This window comes from Pseudorca crassidens, chromosome 11 (genome assembly GCF_039906515.1).
Source record: "Pseudorca crassidens isolate mPseCra1 chromosome 11, mPseCra1.hap1, whole genome shotgun sequence".
In the NCBI taxonomy this organism is placed as follows: domain Eukaryota; kingdom Metazoa; phylum Chordata; class Mammalia; order Artiodactyla; family Delphinidae; genus Pseudorca; species Pseudorca crassidens.
Window position 1 is genome coordinate 102209245 of NC_090306.1, and position 20090 is coordinate 102229334.

The 20090-nt window shown below is 42.1% G+C and overlaps 1 protein-coding gene across 2 annotated transcripts in view; it reads left to right on the top strand.

Annotated features, from left to right (window-relative positions):
- ATXN10 (ataxin 10) overlaps positions 1 to 20090 on the top strand; it is a 153563-nt gene that overhangs the window by 20695 nt on the left and 112778 nt on the right. The window contains exons 2-5 of one of the 2 annotated variants that reach the window (XM_067698374.1): positions 1159 to 1350; positions 6399 to 6481; positions 17165 to 17261; positions 19455 to 19613. The exons of the other annotated variant lie outside the window; for it this stretch is intronic. Coding sequence (XP_067554475.1) covers positions 1159 to 1350; positions 6399 to 6481; positions 17165 to 17261; positions 19455 to 19613 — 531 coding nt within the window. The remainder of the gene's footprint in view (positions 1 to 1158; positions 1351 to 6398; positions 6482 to 17164; positions 17262 to 19454; positions 19614 to 20090) is intronic. 2 annotated transcript variants of the gene reach the window in all.

The window sequence follows — 20090 nt, forward strand, 5'->3', positions numbered from 1 at the left end:
CGGAGGGAGTGCCTCCCAGGCCCCCGAGCAAGCACAGCCGCTTGGGGCGCTCCAGTGGCCGGGCTTCTGGAGAAACGCGCGCTCCCCGGTGGTCTGGCTTCAGTTCATCCAGGGGGTGAATGTAGGGTGCTGGGATTCCACGGTGCACGCACAGGGAGGAAATTCCTATGGTCAGGACTTACCTTGTAAGAGTCTCTTCAGTTGTCTAACAGCAGTTTTTCTTCTGACATTAAAGCGGATTCTTGTTTCTTTAGGGGATTCACGGAATGAGGAAATGGGCTTGCATTTAGGTGCCGTGCTGCACACAGAAATCCTTCTCTTCATAGCTGTGGAATGAGAGCCAGTGCGGGCAGTGCTCCTGGCGTGAGAGGCCGTGGGAACTGAGGTGCCCAGTTGTGGGTGGGGCGGGGTGAACAGCCACAGGTTCATCCCCTGCCCCGGGCACACACTCTGCCTGGAAGCGAGCTCGCTCTATCTCTCTGTCCGTCTCCCTCTGCTTCTGTCTGTCTCCTTCCCTCCTTCCTGCTCCCCCGGCTCCCTATCTTTGTGGTTGAACGTGTGTAAGCTCAGAGCACTGCTTCTGGCTCCTCTATCTAAGAATGGGTAATGGCTCTGCCCCCCAGGCAGTCCTTCGTGAGGATCCTTTCTCATAACTTTACTTCAGGTACACACTGGGTGACAGAGGACATGGTTATATTCTCTGTCTAGAACGTGAGATGCAGATATTCTGGTTTGACTAGGGGCAGACCCATAACCATAAACAGTCACCTTAAACGGGGGTTCAGGTTGTTGTGGGGGTGGAAATCCGACTGTTTCAGTTGGAATTGTGGCTCCAAAAGTTATTAGCTGAGGGATGTGGGCAAGTTACATAGACTCTTCTGTGTCAGGTGTCTTGTCTTTAAAATGGAGAGGACAGTATTGGCTTCATAAGGTTAATGCAAAGATTAAATGAGATAATACAGGGACAGGTTGATAAGAGCAGTGCCTTGGCGAAGTGCTCAGTGTACAGAGCTCTTTTGTGTCGTAAACTAAGGAGCTGGAACAGATAGGCCTAGCTTGCCTCCCCACAAAATTAAGTACCAGCAGTGTTCTGAAAAGGACATTTGGAAATGTCTTTTTCTTTTTTTTCTGGTTTGTAACAATTTTATCCTTTTTCAGAGAAACAGCACCCAGGACTATTTTCCAAAGAGTCCTGGATATCTTAAAGAAATCTTCTCATGCCGTTGAGCTGGCCTGCAGAGACCCATCCCAAGTGGAACATCTGGCTTCCAGTCTGCAGTTAATAACGGAATGCTTCCGGTGTCTCCGGAATGCTTGTATTGAGTGTTCTGTGAACCAAAATTCAATCAGGTACTATTCTTTGTAGTTACATATATGCCTTTGATAATATCTCTTTGTGTGCGTGCATGCTGCTTCTGTCATGTTGGCCTACCTGTTAGAGATGGTTTTGGCATCGCAGTCACCTGTGTTTATTAGGAGACTCTCCGTCTCCGGGGACAGGTGCTCTGCAGGACTTGCTGTGGGAGACTCGTGGTGTGTATGTCATGGGACAACATGTGTAACGTTAGGGGTCATTCAGGTTTCTCACTTGTATTTATGATGTTTTGAGGGATTTGGTTTTTTACATAACACAATGATTTGAACTTAATTTTGATTCTTTGATTCTAGATTCTGCCTGCCTAAATACATTTGCAGTTCTGGACTTCACTTTTCTTAGTTGTAGGTGTTTTAATTAGTTTTAGTGTTTTAATTAGTTGCCCTTGTGTTTACTTCAAACAGGGAGCACGATGTGAATTTCTAAGACTGTTTATCTTAAGCGTTCCTTAAGATTGTGTAAAGTTGCCAGCTGCTGCCACCTAATTTATAATATACAACTAAAATGTGGTTACCAAGATGAGCAAGAGAATTGCCCTGTCCTGCTCTTGTTCTTCTACATGTTACACTCTCCTCCCAGAACTGAGCACCCTTCCTCTTTGATTTTATGCAATCTGCTTTTTATTAACAATTTTTACTTGAGATGAAGTTAGAAGCCACAAAGCATGCTCACTTTTATTTCCTGGACTTGAATGTAGACAGAGCCCCCGGGCTCCCTGTTACTGCCATGATGAGTGAAGTCGGGCTGGCCCAGAAGCTGATGGAGAGACTCCCTGTGCTGCCTAGACGGTCTATACCTGAGGCTTTGATATGATTAATGAGGTTTTTTTAGATCAAAGGAGAGGGAATCAAAAGAGAGAGTTGTTTAACTTCAGCACAAAATTGAACATGGCGTCCCTATACAGATAAATGGATAGAAACAGTAATGATCTTGGTAGTAATAGTTAACATTGAAAAAGTATAACTAGAAGCAGCTAGAAGCAGCAGGCCAGAGGCTAGATTATTTTGTCCCTTTCTAGGCAGGGAGGCCCTCTAGTGTGACGGGAGAGGGAAAGGAGAGCCCTAGAATGGAAATTCTAACCATTCAGGGCATCAGCTCCTGGGAAAAACATTTTTGTGGTCAGAAAGACAACAAAGATTCTGGTAGGGACTTTGAGGTCAACCTTAACTAAAGCTGATATTCCCGAGCCTGTCAAGATTCAGATCTCAACCAGTATGTATTTTTCTGATTTTTTCAGTTATTAAAGAGTTAATTAAAAAGTAGGATGCTATTAAGGCCTAGACCTTTTTACATCTTTTGTCTGAACATTGCACTTTGTATGGACTGGAATTATTTTTTGCCAAGGATGTATGGAACATGGGGTATGATACAGCAAAGCAAACAGTCTGAGTCATGTGGAATTTCAGGAAGGACTCAAAGAAGACTGTTGAAAGCAGTTAGCTCTGCATGTAAATACAATGCCTGTTGCTGGGGTCGCTATACTTTTACTGCAGAGAGCCAGATAAATAGTTCAGGCTTTGTGATCTCTGTCAGAGGGGCTCACTTCTCCCATTGTAGTAGAAGGGAGCCATATGTAGTACATGAACAAACGCACATGCTGTGTTCCAGTAAAACCTCATTTGTGAACCCAGAACTTTGAATTTCATAGAATTTTCTTGTCAAAAAATGAAGTTACATTTTTCTCCCCCCACCAAATCTGGCCATACAGAAGCAGGCAGTGGGCCCAGGTGCCTGGCAGCCATTCATATATGTAGAGGCAAGAGGAGGAACAGAGGTGGAACAGCATCTTCTTTTCGGAGGCAGGTGCTGAGCCCCTTTTCCCACCAGTCTTGTGTTCGGATAAAGAGGAAAGGAGCAATGGCTGTCTGCCCACCTGGCCTTGGGGAGGGGAGAGAGGACTCTAGCCTTGTGCACACCGACCCTGACCCTCTTCTTTAGCAGTGAATGTCTTGGTATAATTCTGATTTATGTTGAGAAGAAGTGAAGAAGGTAGGGAGCTGTATGAGTTTCCTTTGCTGCTGTAACAAAGTACTGCAAATTCAGTAGCTTAAAATAACAGAGATTTACTATCTGACAGTTCTGGAGGTCAGAAGTCCAAAATCAGTTTTCCTGACCTAAAGTTAGTGTCAGCAGGGCTGGTTCCTTCTGGAGTCTCTAGCAGAGAATTGATTCCTTTGGCTTTTCTAGCTTCCTGAGGCTGCCTGCATTCCTTTACCTCAGAGCAACACTGTAACCTCTTCCAGTCTCTTTCTGACTCTGACCATATGGCATCCCTCTGATAAGGACCATTATGGTTACATGAGGCCCACCCAGGTGATTCAGGATAATCTTCCCATCTTCAAACCATTAATTTAATCACTCCTAGAAAGTCTCTTGTGGTATTTTCTGACCAGTTCTTATTCTCCAAAAACAGCCAGCAGTCCAACAATTCAGTTCCATTCCGACACTAACTACCTCAAGTTAGTGGCTTCAGATCCCGTAACTTCATGACTCAGTCCCACAAGACTGCCCCACCTTGGATGCCAGCTGCAAATGGGGTACCCAGGCTACATTTCTGCCCAGCTGACTACAAATGCAGGGGTTCCCAGGACACCTCTCAGGTTTGATAATTCAGTAGAACGACTCACAGAACTCAGGGTAGCACTTTACATTCTGTTCCTAGTGTACTGTAGAGGGACAGCCACCTGGAAGAGATGCATAGGATGGGGCTTCTGCGCCCTCTCCAGGCATGCCATCTTCTGAGCACTTTGATGTGCTCATCAGCCCAGTCAGAAGCTTTCCAAACTCATTGTTTCGGACTTTTTGTGGAAGTTCCATCACATAGGTGTGATTGATTAAATCACCGGCCATGGTGATTGAGCTGCCTTCCCTTCCTCAGAGGTAGGAGGTTGGGGTTGAAGGTTCCAGCTGTCTGATCTTAGGGCTGGTCCCTCTGGCAGCCACCTCCCATCCTGCAGGCCCAGGAAGAGTCCCCTCTTTAGCATAAGCTCAGGTATGGTTGAAAGGGGCTTGTTACGAATAACAAAAGGCCTTCCTCTCACACAGGAACTTCCAAGGGTTTTAGGAGCTCTGTGCCAGAAACTGGATCAAATATAAATTGATTACATCACATCTCTTTGCCATGTAAGGTAATATATTCAGTTTCCAGAGTTTAGTATGTGGACATCTTTAGGGGGCCATTATTTTGCCTAGCGCAGTCTACCCTTTGGCCCCTAAAGATTCATGTCTGTCCTGTTTGCAAAATACATTCATCTCGTCTCAAGGTCCCCCACATTCTCGACCCGTTCAGCATCAACTCAAGCCCCAAGTCTCATCTAAGTCTCATTAGCTAAAAAGTCCCAAATCTTAGCACCTAAATTACATCTGGGTGAGACTCTGGATGTGATTCATCCTGAAGCAAAATTCCTCTTTATCTTTGGACATGTGAGACTAGACACGACGTTGTCTGCTCCCAAAATACAGTGGTACGACAGGCCTAGGGTAATAGCTTTAGACATGACCCTCTAAAAGAGGAGGAAATTGAGGGAAAAGGGAGTCACTGGTCCCAAGCAATTTCAGAATCCAGTTGGGCAAACTCAGGTTTTGAGGCCTGGGAATGATCCTCTGTGGCTTGGGGCTCTGCCCTTAGTCCTACCCTCAGAGTCATCCTTCCTTTTTCTCAAAGGGTAAGAGTCATACATGTTTTCAGCTGAGTAACTTTATCAGCCTCTTTCCTGCCTGTGGGATTTTGGGAGTTTAACAGCCTTCTTTCATTTCATCCTTTCTCTGTGCATTTCATCCAGGTTGGCAGAGTTTCTACTGGTATAACATTCTCAAAAACCTTGTGGGTCTCACATGTATGTCACGGGGAGTTATATACCATTAAGCAATCTAGGGTCTGCCGTAGAGCTTTCTTAGATAACCCCACCTCTATTCCTGATTTCTGCTGAGATCACTGAGGGGAATGAGTAACACTCCTAGTCTCTTTAAAGAGCCCTCTGTGTAACTGAACACCAACCTTTTGGTTCTTCCAAGACATTAGCAAAAGGTCATCCAGCCACATCCTTGGCTTTCTCTCCAGAGCACAGTTTCCTCACAGTGAATAGTCTAGTTTTAGCGTCTTTTGCAATCCGGATAGACTGAGAATTTCCCAAATCATACCTGGTTCCCTTTTAGTCTCCTCTGTCTCTCGCCTCTCGCATTTTACCATACACACCAAGAGGAAGTCAGGCCACGCCTTCAACGTGTTGCTTGGAAATCTGCTCAGCTAAATATCCAGGTTCATCGTTCTGCTAAGCTTCTGCCGCTGGAGAAAAAGGATTCTTCCGTCCAGTCTCCAGTAACGAGTTCCTCATTTTCTTCTGAGATCTCACCAGCAGTGCCTTCAGTGTCCACGTTTCTATTCAAGGCATCTAGGCCTTTTCTGTCACGCTTCTCAAAATTCTTCCAGCCTCTGCCCATTGCCAGATCCCAGAGCCACGTCCACGTATCTGTGTGTTACAGCAGCACCCCATTTCTCCTACCCACAGTAGTGTCCTGTTGCTACTTGACAAATGACTAAAAACGTAGTGGCTTAAAATAACACATTTATTATCTTACAGTTCTGAAATTCAGAAGTCCACAGTGGGCCAACATGGCTGAACCCCTTTTGGAGGCTCTAAGGGGAGAATCATTTTCCTTGCCTTTTCCAGCTTGTAGAGGCTGCCTGCACTCCTTGGCTCATGGCTGCCCTCCCTGACCCTCTAGTATTCCTCTTATAAGGACCCGTGTGACACATTGGGCCCGCCTGGTTAATAATCCAGGATAGTCCTTTCATCTCAAGGTCCTTAATTTATTCACGACTGTAAAAGTCCCCTTTGCCATGTAAGGTAACGTATTCACAGGTTTTGGGTATTAGGATGTGGATACCTTGGAGGGCCATTATTCTGCCCACTACAGGAACTGTTAACCGGTAGTCTCCGCATTCATTGTGGATCATAATTTGAAGTGCAGGTTTAAGAAAAAGAGTGTGTCTAACTTTGTCCTTTTTAAAAACCTTATACAGGAACTTGGATACAATTGGTGTTGCTGTTGATTTGATTCTTCTTTTTCGTGAACTTCGAGTGGAACAGGAATCCCTGTTGACAGGTAATTTGCAGTATGATTCATGGATTACTTATATCTTTGAAAAGGATTTAAATACCAGTACTCTGAGTATTACATCATTCATTAAAGCAGATGGTTCTGTATTTCATGATACAGAGAAACTTCATTAGTGATATTAAAGAATCATCATAGAAGGAAGTTGTAGTGACTTCCAATTTTCTCCCTCTGTTGTGGGCTAAATTGTGTGTGTTCCACCCACCCCGCCTCCCCCAATTCATATGTTGAAGTCCTAACCCCTAGTATACTTCAGAATGTGATTATATTTGGAGACAGGGCCTTTAAAGAGATAATTAAGGTAAAATGAGGTCATACGGGTAGACCCTAATCGAGTGTCACTGGTGTCCTTATAAGAAGAGATGAGGACACAGGTGCAGAGGGACAACCATGTGAAGACACAGGGAGAAGATGACCACCTGCAAACCAAGGAGGGAGGCCTCAGAAGCAGTCAGTCCTGCCGACGCCTTGACCTCAGACTTCTAGCTTCAAAACAGAAAACACATTTTTCTTGTTTAAGGCACCCAGTCTGTGGTACTTCGTTATGGCAGCCCTAGCAAAGTGTTACTGTGTCTTTTAATATGTGTCGATGTGGCAGGCCCTATTCTCGGTGTTGCATGTGATCTGAACAGGGACCAAAGCAGTCAAAAATCTCTGTCCTCAGATGTGTTCGTTCCAGTGAGGGGAGCCTTGTGTTAAGTATATTAAATAAGGCAAATATACAGCATGACACAGAGGGAAGTTAGCTCTGAGTGTTAATAGCTGTTGGTATGGGATTAAGAGAAAAACCAAGCTCCTTAATTTGAAGACCAGGCAGCTTTTCCAGACTTTTTGGAACGTTTTTGGTTCTTGAACTACTTGCATCAACACTTCTTTGGACAGAGGTTATCATCATACCATTATATTTAAAAATAAAAACATATAATTTTAACAGGTGATCTCTTTATCCAAGGAATTGAAATACTTGTGGGTAAACCTAAGTCATTTAATAGAACATCTCAATGTAAATATCCAGCTTATAAAATGTACTAGATTGGAGGTTAAAAAATTTTTTTAGTGCTAATTCAATGAATAGTTACTTCAAATGAGAGCTCTCCAGCTGTATTTAAAATGTTGCTTTATATACAATTCTTAATGCCTATACTTACTGTATAAAGTGAAGCATGCTTATCTGAATGTTAGTGGGGAGGCTGCTTTGAGAAGGTAGAGAGAGAATTTGAGCTGATCGTCTTTCTTCAGAGGCATAGAGACCGAGGCCCACAGTGAAACAGGCTAACTGAACTGTCAGAGGTACCACCCAGCTTAGTTTAGTTCTCATTCTACTCTGTGATTTCTTAGTGTTTTCATTTAAAACTCATTTGTTAAAATTCCTGTGTCTTTCTATTTGATTTAGGATTCTTCCTCTGGGACATTGTAATTATTTTTTGAACTAATTAAATTATCTAAGAATTGGCACACAAAGTGTTGGCTCTAAGTTTTTTGGAACAGCAATAATTTCTTTAGTATTCTCAATTTGGTAGGGTGTAGCACTGGGTTGTAAAGTGTTTTAAAATGTTGTATATTTAAAAGTATTCTTGTAGCTCCATTTTGTGATAAAACAGAAGCCTCAGTGCTCAAATTGGGGGGTTAAAAACCAGCAGTAAAATACAGATTTCACTCTCTTGTATGGAAAAGCAGTTATTTTTGAAGTCTGACTGTGGTATGATAATTCAGAAAGAGAGTTCAGAATGTACTACGTTTTATAATTGCTGGAAAAAACACCGATGTGGTGGGTAGTGTGTCACTGACAGAGCTGAGGAACTAGGGTGGGCAGGAGTAGGTTTCTCTGGTAATGGTGGATTCCTAAATAAGACACCAGAGGAAGCACTGCACAAACGCTGTGAGTAAATAAGTGTCAGAGCGGAGCCAGCCCTCCTCCACCTGTGCGTAGAATCCCATCCCCCCTCGCCCACTCAGAGACTCTTCCCCTGAAAGTGTCCCCTTTCTCTCCGGCATCATCCCTTTCCCCTCTTTACTCTGTCATTTCACCAGCGTATAATGTGCTCTCCTGTTTTCCACTTAAAAGTGTCTTCCCTTGACTCTGTGTCCCGCTCGGTCCAGTATCCCTTGTCTTTATCCCACAGCTGCTACAGAAGATCGGTTACTTGGTGTTTACAAAATGTGATGAAAGATTATTTCATCCTTTCTTCTCAGGATTAATTTTCTCTTCACTGAAGCGAATAGATGATCTAGCAAAAAAACCAAAGGAGCACATTTCTGAAACTTTTCATGAACTGGTTTGCCATTGATGAATAAATCAGTTGTTTGGTTGGCGGCTTGGCTGTTCATTGATATCGACCAGTCAGAGGGCGAAGATCTTCATAGACCTGTTTTATGTTAGGTATATTAAGAGTTGTTCACAATTTATGTGGTTGCAGTTATATCAGTTAATACATTTTTTATTGTTACGAGATTCACATCACATAAAATTAACCACTTTAAAGTGAACAATCGAGTAGCATTTAGTGCATTCACAGTATTGTACAGCCACCACCTCTGTCTAACTGGAAACATTCTCATCACCCCAAAAGGAAACCCTGTACCCACTGAGCAGTTGCTTTCCATTTCCCAGTTCCCTGAGCCCCTGGCATCCACCATTCTGCATTCTGTCTCTATGGATTGCCTGTTCTGGCTTTTTCATATAAATGGAATCATAGAATTTTGTGACCTTTTTTGTCTGACTTCTTTCGGTTAGCATAATGTTTTTTGAGGTTCATCCACATTGTATATGTATCAGTGCTTCATTTCTTTTTGTGACTGAATAATATTCCATTGTATGCATAGAATACATGTTTTGTGTATCCGTTCATTCATTGATGGGCATTTGGGTTGTTTCCACCATGTGGCTCTTGCGCCACTGTTTGGCTGTTAGAATAGTGCTGCTCTGAACATGTGTGTACATATATTTATTTGAGGACCTGTTTTCAGTTCTTTTGCGTGTATACCTAGGAGTGGAATTGGTGTGTCAATTTTATATTTAAATTTTTAAGAAACTGCCAGACTTTTCCATAGCAGCTGCTTTATATTTTCACCAACAGTGTACAAGGTTCCAGTTTCTCCACGTCCTTGCTGACATTTGTTTTCCTTTTTTTGGAGTATAGTTATCCTGGTGGGTGTGAAGTGGTATCTCATCGTGGTTTTGATTTGCATTTCCCTAATGACGAATGACGTTGAACATCTTCTCATGTGCCTTTTGGTTATTTGTAAATCTTCTTTGGGGAAATGTCTATTGAAGTCCTTTGCCCAGTTTTTTTTTTTTTTTAAGATTTTTTTGACGTGGACCATTTTTAAAGTCTTTATTGAATTTGTTACAATATTGCTTCTGTTTTGTGTTTTGGTTTTTTGGCCGTGAGGCATGTGGGATCTTAGCTCCCTGACCAGGGATCGAACCCGCACCTCCTGCATTGGAAGTGTGGAGTCTTAACCACCGGACTGCCGGGGAAGTGCCCTTTGCCCCGTTTTGTTTTTTTTTTGGTGGTACGCGGGCCTCTCACTGCTGTGGCCTCTCCCGTTGCGGAGCGCAGGCTCAGCGGCCATGGCTTACGGGCCCAGCCGCTCCGCGGCGTGTGGGATCTTCCCGGACCGGGGCACGAACCCGTGTCCCCTGCATCGGCAGGTGGACTCTCAACCACTGTGCCACCAGGGAAGCCCCCCCTTTGCCCAGTTTTTAATTGGGCTTTTAAATTTTGTTGTCAAGTTGTGAGAGTTATTTATGTATTGTGGATACCAGGAATTATGTTGAATCTGAAGATCCACTTGGGGAGAACTGCCATCTTAATGATATTGAGTCTTCCGATCCATGAATGGGGAACATCTCTCCATTTATCTGGGTCTTCTTTTTCAATTGTATCAGTTTCAAGTAGATGGCTTGCGTCTGTTGACAGAGTTGGAAGGACATTACTGAGGCAAAAAGGGAAAGTGGAAGTGATACTTCTCACTACCTTCTTGAAAAAGGCAGCCAGTGATATTACTGAATTTTATTTGGAATTCAAGAATGCAACTTTGTTTCAACAATGAAGCTTAAACAAATTTTATAGTATGTTAGTTCAAACCTAATAACAAATCTTTTCAAAAGCGTTCTTGTTCCTTGATACAGTGCCTGTACTATCTTTTGACTTTCTCTGTGAGGACCTTACTCTTTGTAGATTTTTAGCAGGGTATCTGTGCCAGTTTTTTGTTACCGCTCTTGAGGTAAGAACTATAATTACGTTGTCAAAATAATATTTAGAGTATTATTTTCAGAGAATAATTGCAGTGGTGTGACGAATATATTATGCTCATCAAATTATATGTAAACATAAGCATGAGTTATTTTAATTGAGTTATTGGTGTTGTTTTTGGCCTTTGTTCTTTTCTAATCTGTAAAAATAATGTTGGGCTTTTTGAGGGGCTTTGTAACATTTGCAGTATTTACATAAAGATCACTTGATAAGCTGTTTGGTAAAAGTAAACTGTCATTTGTACTTTGTCTGGAGTTTTCTTTTCTTGTTTCTAGGACGTCTTTAAACCTTTTCCTTCCCAGAATTATGTTCTGATTCAGAGTGCTAATTTTTAGTTGCCTGATGAATTGTTGGGTTGTTTGGCTTTCAGACCGACTTATATTGTTGGCTTTTTTTGTGTGTTAAATTAAATCTTACAAGGATTTCCGTGTTAATACTCTAAAATACTCAGCAGAAATAGAAATGTCATTTTACACTACGACTTAAGATGAAAATGAAGGTATTATTTTTTATTATGAACATTTTATATAATTTCATTATAGAGTGATTTTTAAAAATGAAAAGAAAAATAATCATTGTATATGCTGGCTACATTAGGCAAACACTTGACTTTTTTCTAGTCATCCTTCAGTATTTGTGTGTATGGCTGTGAATGTGTATTGCAGTTTGTATCCTGCTTTAGTTTAGATTATAATGTGAATTCAGTTTTGAGGTTCTTGGTTCAGCATTTTGTCTTCAGAGTTTTTTATCTCAGTGTTTTGCTTTTTGGCCACAATTTCGCAACTCTTCTTTGAGCAGCCAGTTGTCGAGTTACTATGAATAAGTGAATAGCACAGGCACATTACACGCCTCAACCTTTTTCATCTTTACAGCTGCTCTGCCTTTGAGCTATTGGAGCAGCAGCGACAGGCTTTGAAGGGAAGGCCTGGGTTCCGGAAAAGTCTGAGGACAGAGGACCCGAGCTCCGGGCCTGGGTCAGTAGGCCCATCCCTCCCTCCTAGCAAAGCAGGGATCTAGGAGGTTGAAGGTCTTTGGAAGTCCTCTTGCCCTTAAAAACATCTCCTGGTTGCTGCCTGGCCGGGATTTCCGTTAATAGAGCAGGATCTTTCATTTCATCTCAGACTCTCCTGTGGCTCCTTTCCTTGATGAGCTGATTCCTGTTGCTGAGGGAGAGCCACTGCTTGTTTTTGCCTGTCTTGCTTCTGCCACTTGCAGGCTTCATGCCCCAGGCCAGTTACCTGACCTTCTGAGCTTTGGTTACTCTTTGCAAGAGGGGGATAATATTAACCCCGACCCCATACGGCTGTCGCGGGGGTTAGATGACATCTTACAGTTAGAACACAGTGTCTGTCTAGCACCTAGTGAACACTCAGCACATACTAGTTATCACTTATTGTTACCTCATTCCTTGGTTCTTGATGCTTTATTCATGCTGGTCTTTTGTTCCTCAGAAGTGTCTCGCTCTCTCTCCACTCAGGGTCTCATCACATGCTACTCTGTCTGTATGCACTGTCCTGGCCCCAAAGTAACTACTTTGAAAACAGCGAACAGTCGGGTGCAGGCGCTGATCCCTCAGCGTGGGTGCCAGGCAGGGGTGGCTGGGGCTTGGCACGGAGGGCTGGGACTGAGGCTTGTCGGGCGCTGGCTTTTAGTTGTGTGACCTGAGGAGGGGGCTGGGCCAGGGGTGGGCGTGCAGGGATTCTCGGTAGCGTCTGTTCACTGCAAAGTGCACAAGTATTTTAAGTATTTACTTACCAGCATCGCATACCCGTGAGAACTGGCTTACTGGTCGCACTCTTCTCTTGGTGTGTGGGGTCTGGGGCCCTCTCCTGCTGCTGACTTGGGTGACGTGATAAAGATATCTGCCTACTGTGACAATTAAATAAGAACTTGTATAAAATAAAGCACTTGGAACCATACATGTCGCGTTAGTGATTGTCTAATGTTGGGTGTCGTTCTGGTTACGGGGCTGTTGTTACTCGGCTTTGAGCTTAGCCCTCTGTGCTCTGTTTCGTGGTGCAGGGGCTGGGCGTCCAGAAACACATTTCTCCTCCGCTTTCAGTGAGGTTTAGCCAATGAAGGATCTAGTGGGGACCAGGAGGCAGGGGGGGAAAGGGTGACTTGCCCCCTACTCGGGTCTCCCCTGGATGGTTCCCATTCCAGCTTCCTTCCCACTCGGAAAGCCTCCTAGTATTTCCTAGAGACACCACTGTTAGCTGGCCTGGGCCCTTCTTCCACGCGCCAGAGGTGCCAGCGGTAGCCTGGGCAGCCCCTTCCACAGAGGCCCAGGTTCCAGCTCTGCAGAGCCCCTCCAGGCTTCTGGGTTCTCACAACCTTACCCTCTTCCCTTTGTGCCTCCAGTTTGAAGGGTGGTAGGTGGTGGTTTCCTGTAGCCTTAATCTCTGTGTTACCTCAGTGTTGCCTTTTTAGTTGAACCAATTCCATATATTAAATTTTCTTTGTTAAAGAACAGTTTGGTTTCTGTCTGTCTGACTTGGTCCCGACTGATTGAACTGTTCTTGTTTTCTAAGGCTTGTGCTTGATGCCATCTTCTCTCGCTTCCCCTGGGGCCCTCTTTCCCTTCCTCACAACTTCCCTCCCTCCCTCCCTCCCTCCCTCCCTTCCTTCTCTCCATCTGCTCTGCCAGCTCGGGTACAACCAGGAGACACAAACCGCACTGCAATTTGAACAGGGAAAATTTTAAATAAAGAATTACTAACTATAACAAAGGCTTGAAATAACAGGGGATTGACTACTAAGAAGTAAAGAGAATGCCAAAGAACACAGGAATTGCAGATATAAGGAGCAGCCAGTGCCCCCAGGGCTAAGATGAGTGTCCAGGGAAGAGGCTCCCCTCCCCCTAGGCCTGAGATGCAGGCCTGCTTGGAGAGGGCACGGCTGTGGCTCACTGGGTGGTGGTGAAGTCGCCGAGGGGTGGTGTTGGTGGAACTTGATGGAAATCCACCCTCTGGGGTGCAGGGGGGAGTCGTCCACAGAAATCTTCCATGACTTGAAACTGGCTTCGAAGCATCCTGAGGAAGTTCCTAGCTCCTGGACACTGCTGGTTGGTCCTGCTGTGCGAGAGCTCCTCACTGGAGAAGCTGCAGGAGATGAACGCCAGAGAAACAGGAGAAGCATGGCCAGAGGACTACCCAGAACCAGGAAGAGAAAAACTCCACTCCCTCCAGCCCTCCAGTGCCCCTCCAGCACCTCTACCCACGAGGCTGTACGTGCCAGCTGACAAAGGAGACCTTCAAAGGGCCCACCTTTATGTTTGCAGAGCAGGCAGCGAAGCTAAGAAGCAGTGATTGATAACTGGTGCTCAGTCAAGAGTAATTTAAATGCGGTCTGTTCACAGATGCAAAGAACTTGAGAGAACCTTTAGTTCCTAATGCATTACATTCTCACAAACACTTTGTTATTTTCTAATTTTTGCCAGTGCGGTGGTTGTGTAGTACAATCTTGTGGTTTTCCCGTGGGTTTGAGTGCTTTTTCTTTTGTGTATATGTGTGTGTGTGTGTATGTGTGTATGTGTGTATGTATGTATGTATATATTGGGTGGGCCAAAAGGTTTCTTCAGTTTCTTCCGTACAGTGGCGGTAGTGGCACGCAGTTGTCTTTAACTTCATTCAAAACAATTTTGTTAAATTGTAGGTGACAGCTGTCATATCAGCATGCATTTAAAAAAAGTCTTATCAAAATTGGTGAATTTTTGTGTTTTATTATCGAAGATGGAAGAAAAAAAGCAACATTTTTGGCATATTATGCTTTATTCTTTCAAGAAAGGTAAAAACGCAACCAAAACGCAAAAGAAGATTTTGTGCAATGTATGGAGAAGGTGCTTTGACTGATCAAATGTGTCAGAAGTGGTTTACGAAGTTTCATGCTGGAGATTTCTCGCTGGACGATGCTCCACAGTCGGTAAACCAGTTGAAGTTGATAGCGATCAAATCGAGACATTAATCGAGAGCAGTGAACATTATACCACGCGGGAGATAGCCGACATACTCAGAATATCCAAGTCAGGCAATGAAAATCACTTGCACCAGCTTGGTTATGTTAATTGCTTTGATGTTTGGGTTCCACATAAGTTTAAGTGGGGAAAAAAACCTTCTTGACCATATTTCCTCATGCAATTCTCTACTTAAACATAATGAAAATGTTTCAGGTTTTTTTGCCACATTGTGTGGCATGCAGAACTTTCCCAACCAGAGATCGAACCTGTGTCATCTGCATTGGAAGCGTGGAGTCTTAACCACTGGACCACCAGGGATGTTCAAACGTTCCATTTTTAAAACAAATTGTGATGGGCGATGAAAAGTGGATACTGTACAATAATGTGGAACGGAAGAGATCGTGGGGCAAGCGAAATGAACCACCACCAACCACACCAAAGGCTGCTCTTCATCCAAAGAAGGTGATGTGTATATGGTGGCATCGGAAGGGAGTCCTCTATTATAAGCTCCTTGTGGAAAACCAAATGATTAATTCCAACAAGTACTGCTCCCAATTAGACCAACTGAAAGCAGCACTCAACAAAAAGTATCTGGAATTAGTCAACAGAAAATGCATAATCTTCCATCAGGTTAATGCAAGAGCGCACATTTCTTTGATGATCAGGAAAAACTGTTCCAGCTTGGCTGGGAAGTTCTGATTCATCTGCCGTATTCACCAGACATTGCACCTTCAGATTTCCACTTATTTAGGTCTTTACAAACTTCTCTTAATGGAAAAAATTTCAATTCCCTGGAAGACTGTAAAAGGCACCTGGAACAGTTCTTTGCTCAAAAAACTAAAGTTTTGGGAAGATGGAATTATGAAATTGCCTGAAAAATGGCAGAAGGTAGTGGAACAAAAGGGTGAATATGTTCAATAAAATTCTTGGTGAAAATGAAACATGTGTCTTTTATATTTACCTAAAAACCGAAGGCACTTTTTGGCCAACCCAATACATACATATATATATATATATATATATATATATATATATATATATATATATATATATTTTCTGTGGAGATTTGGACAAATGTACAAGGACATGTATCCATCACTGTAATATCATACAGAGAAGTTTCACTGCCCTAAAAATCCTCTGTGCTCCACCTGTTCACACCGCCTCCTGTGCCCCAGCCCCTGGCAACCACCAATCTTTTTACTGCCTCCATAGTTTTGCCTTTTCCAGAATGTCATAGAGTTGGAGTCATACAGTTTGTAGCCTTTTCAGATTGGCTTTTCATTTGGTAATACGCTTTTAATGTTCCTTTTCATGGCTTGATGACTCATTTCTTTTTAGTGCTGAGTAATATTCCACTGTCTGGACGGACCACAGTTTATCCATCTAATGAAGGACATCTTGGTTGCTTCCAAGTTTTGGCAGTTATGAATAAAGCTGCTATAAACATTCATGTGCAGGGTTTTGTGTGGGCATAAGTTTTCAGTTACTTTGGATAAATACCAAGGAGTGTGATTGTTGGATTGTATGCTAAGAGTATGTTTAGTTTTGTAAGAACCACCAAACCATCTCCCAGAGTGGCTGCACCATTCTGCGTTCCCACCTGCAATGGATGAGAGTTCCTGTTGCTCTGCATCCTCACCTGCATTTGTTGTCAGCATTCTGGATTTTGTCCAGTATTCTGCGGTTTTATTTGGTGAAATAGTCTAAATGTGTCCACTAGGTTGTTATTAAATCTTATTTAAATCTTCTAAATATGCTGATTGTTTTGTCTGCTTATTTTATAATTTACTGGAAAGGTATATTATTATTGCCGAATTTAATTGTGGGTTTTTCTCTTCCCTCTATACTTTTGTCAGTTTTTCTTTAATATATATTTGAGACCATGTTATTAGGTGATTCCAATTTAAAATTATACCTTTCTGTGAATTAAGTAATTCTGAAATGACTTTAAAAAAATTTCCAATAATACTTTTTGCCTTAAAGTTTATTATGTCTGGTTTTAAGTGGTTGTATGACTCCCTTTGTAGGCTGGTATTTGCCTCGTATATCTTTTCACCATTCTTTAACTTTCAATGCTTTGATAGCCTTATATTTTACATGTCTTGTTTTAAATTGTCTGTTGTTAGATTTTAAAAGATCCAGTCTAAGAGCAACTGTCTTTCAATTGGAACACATATTCCAATGATATTTAATGTGATTACAGGTATATTTGTGTCTACAGTTACAATGTTTTAAAGAAGTTAATTAATTTTGTATAAGTACATTGTTTTGGTAAGGCATTTTAATATTAACGTCATACCCAAAGTTTCATTGTGGTGAGAGACTTTTATAGTTAAAAGAAGCAAACAAACTTCCTGTTAAATAACGTGGAGTATTTCTAACTAAGATGTATTTATTTGGTGTTTTGAAAAATTCTTTTAATCATGTATCTTTTTTGCCTTTATAAATCCTCAGCTTTTCGCTGTGGTCTGCAGTTTTTAGGCAATATTGCCTCACGGAATGAAGAGTCCCAGTCTATTGTTTGGATGCATGCTTTCCCAGAACTCTTTTTGTGAGTATATTGATAGAGTTTTTCTGACTTCTGAAAAGATTGTGGTTCTATCAGTTCCCGAACAGGAGAAACTAACCTTTGGTAACAGAACTCAGGACAGCAGGTGCTCTTGGTGGGTAGTGGCGGGTTTAGTACTGGCTGGGAGAGGGCACGAGGTAGGCTTCTGTATCTTGATCTGCGTGGTGGTCACGTAGGTATATACACATCTCATTGGGCTGTACACATAAGGTTTATGCCCATCATTGTATGTCAGTTTTTACTTTAAGTAAATAAAAGTTTTGGTTAAAGTAAGGAATGCTGTTAAGGACACATTTTTTATAAGAAAAAAGCCATAAAATATTGAAGTATGGGCAATGAATTAATCATGTGTTTATTAATTGAGCATTTCTTATATGCTCGGCACAATGCTGTATGTTTTGGTAGGTATGGAGAAGTATAAGATGTGGATAACCAATCTGTTTATGTAGATTGATTTATGGTGTACTTTCCCTGGTGATTTGCTACTGTGTTTTGACCAGCTGTGTTCATAAGAAATGGAGCATGGAGATGAAAGGTGAGCAGGTGATGGAGGAAGGATAGGTAATAGGAAAGGCCCCATCCTGGGGCAGGAGGCCTGGCTTCTAATCCAGGTTCTGTTGCCAACCAATGGGGTAACTTTGGTGGTGGCAACAATATAAGCAGCAGAGCAGCTGTCGTTTGAATGTCCAGAGCTGGGTCTTTTCTGTATATTTCCCGTCCTTTACCCTTTGCCCTGTGGGGCAAGTGGTACTGTCCCCATTTGGACAAATGAGGGAACTGACACTTATCACTGGTAAATGGCGTAGCTGGAACCGGAACCCCATGCTGCCCTCTGGATCCGAAGCCTACGCTCTTTAAATACCAGCTGGCTAAGTTCTGTGCTGCCTTCCCTGGTTGTATAGGTTTTCTGGGCTCATCTGTATGGTGTAAGGATCAGATAAACGCTAATGTTATCCCTAGCTCACTGAGCCTGTAACCGGTTCTCAAATTCCTGCAGATAATTAGAGTTGAAGGCATAAAATCTTTACGGTTAATAATAATTGAGCTTAGGTTGGAAGGAAAGAATTGTGGAATTCAAGCTGTAGGAATAAAAATTACTTATTTTTGAGAATTCATTCCTTTCAAACATTTTGAATACCTCATCTCTGCCAGGTTCTGAGCTAGAGGAGTAGAATAAGGGTAACTTAGATATATTCACCACTCCCCCAAAGCCCGTGCTATAAGCATGTTGTAGTGTAAGAACTGATGTATTAATAACACAGGTGAATCCAGGTGTCATAGGGACACAGAGGAGAGGCCCCGAAGAAGGCCGTCAGAGGCGTTTACTTGGCAGTTACGTGGTGGTTTTACATTCGTTATCAAATCTGATCCTCACGGAAGCCCCCTGAGACAGGCCAGGGAGGTCTCGTTATTATATTCCACTTTTATGTCAGGAAACACACCGAAAGAGGTTATGTGACTTCACTCTATATGTGTTTGTGAGACAGATACAACCAAATTTGAATTCAGCTTTGGCAGGTACTGGCTTTGTGCCTTTGGGCAAGTAAAGTCAACACATTCTTCATCTGTAATAAAGGATAAAACCTCCTCCAGAAGAGTATTATGAAGTTTAAATGAAAGAAGAAAAATCCTGCCATAGTGCATAACCCATAATATAATTGAAAATTGATAAATTAGTGACCTTTCTAAGATCACATAGCTGATAGGTGGGTGAACCGGGAGTTATACGGAGGCTTTTGACTCCAAATTTTATTTCTTGCCAATATATCATCTTTCCCTTAAACATTCTGTCCCTCAGACTGTTAAAGAAATGTCTGTAGTCATTGAAGTATCATCTTATGCCTTTTGATTTTTTTCTAACAAGAATGAACATTTTAATGCTTTATAAATGTAATCATTTTACCTTTTTCTTTAATCAGATGCTATTTGCTTTCTGCCTCTGACTCATAAGTGAACTGCCGCTTTTGTATTGGGTTCTCTGTGTCGTGACTAATTTTCAATTTGCTGTTTTTGCCATAAATTATGTACTTGTTTAAAAGTGTTGTAATTCTTCATTAAATCCTTAAAAATATCCTATATACTGAACTTGTTAATGGGATTATTACTATTTATGAGTTATAATCATGTTTTATCATGCTGCTAAGTTGGGCTAACACCCTGATTTCTTTTTGGAAGGTCTTGCTTAAATCATCCAGACAAAAAAATTGTTGCCTACTCATCAATGATTTTGTTCACATCCCTTAATTCTGAAAGAATGAAGGAGCTGGAAGAAAACCTCAATATTGCGATTGATGTCATAGAAGCTCACCAGAAGCAGCCTGAATCAGAATGGCCGTGAGTATCTTGTTAGAAATGTGGCTGCTTAAACATCCTGACATCACTTTCCTGGTAGAGGTTTTAAGTAAAAGTTTGAATTATAACAATTGAACAGTAAGTTTAAGCTTAACATATGTTGAAAAACTAGGAAAAGATCCCGTTTCTAGCCTTCCTTGTTTGTAAATAAATGTGCTTCTCTGATGTCCTTTCTATTCTGACTTCTGCTTTGGATGGAGTATATTTTTGATCCTCTCCCAAGATAATTTGTTCTATTTTCCATAAAGCTGGAGTATTACTTACAGGCCCTAAATGTCTTTGTGGCATTTTATGTTTCTGATTAGTGGGACCCCACCTCCCTCATAAAATATTACCACAAAATTTCTGCATTTACAGAAATAGTAATTCTGCAAAAGAATTTAATTACAAATTTAAAGTTTATAGCTTAGAAAATATTAAACGTGATTGAGACTCTTCTTGTTATAAAGGTCTTTATCT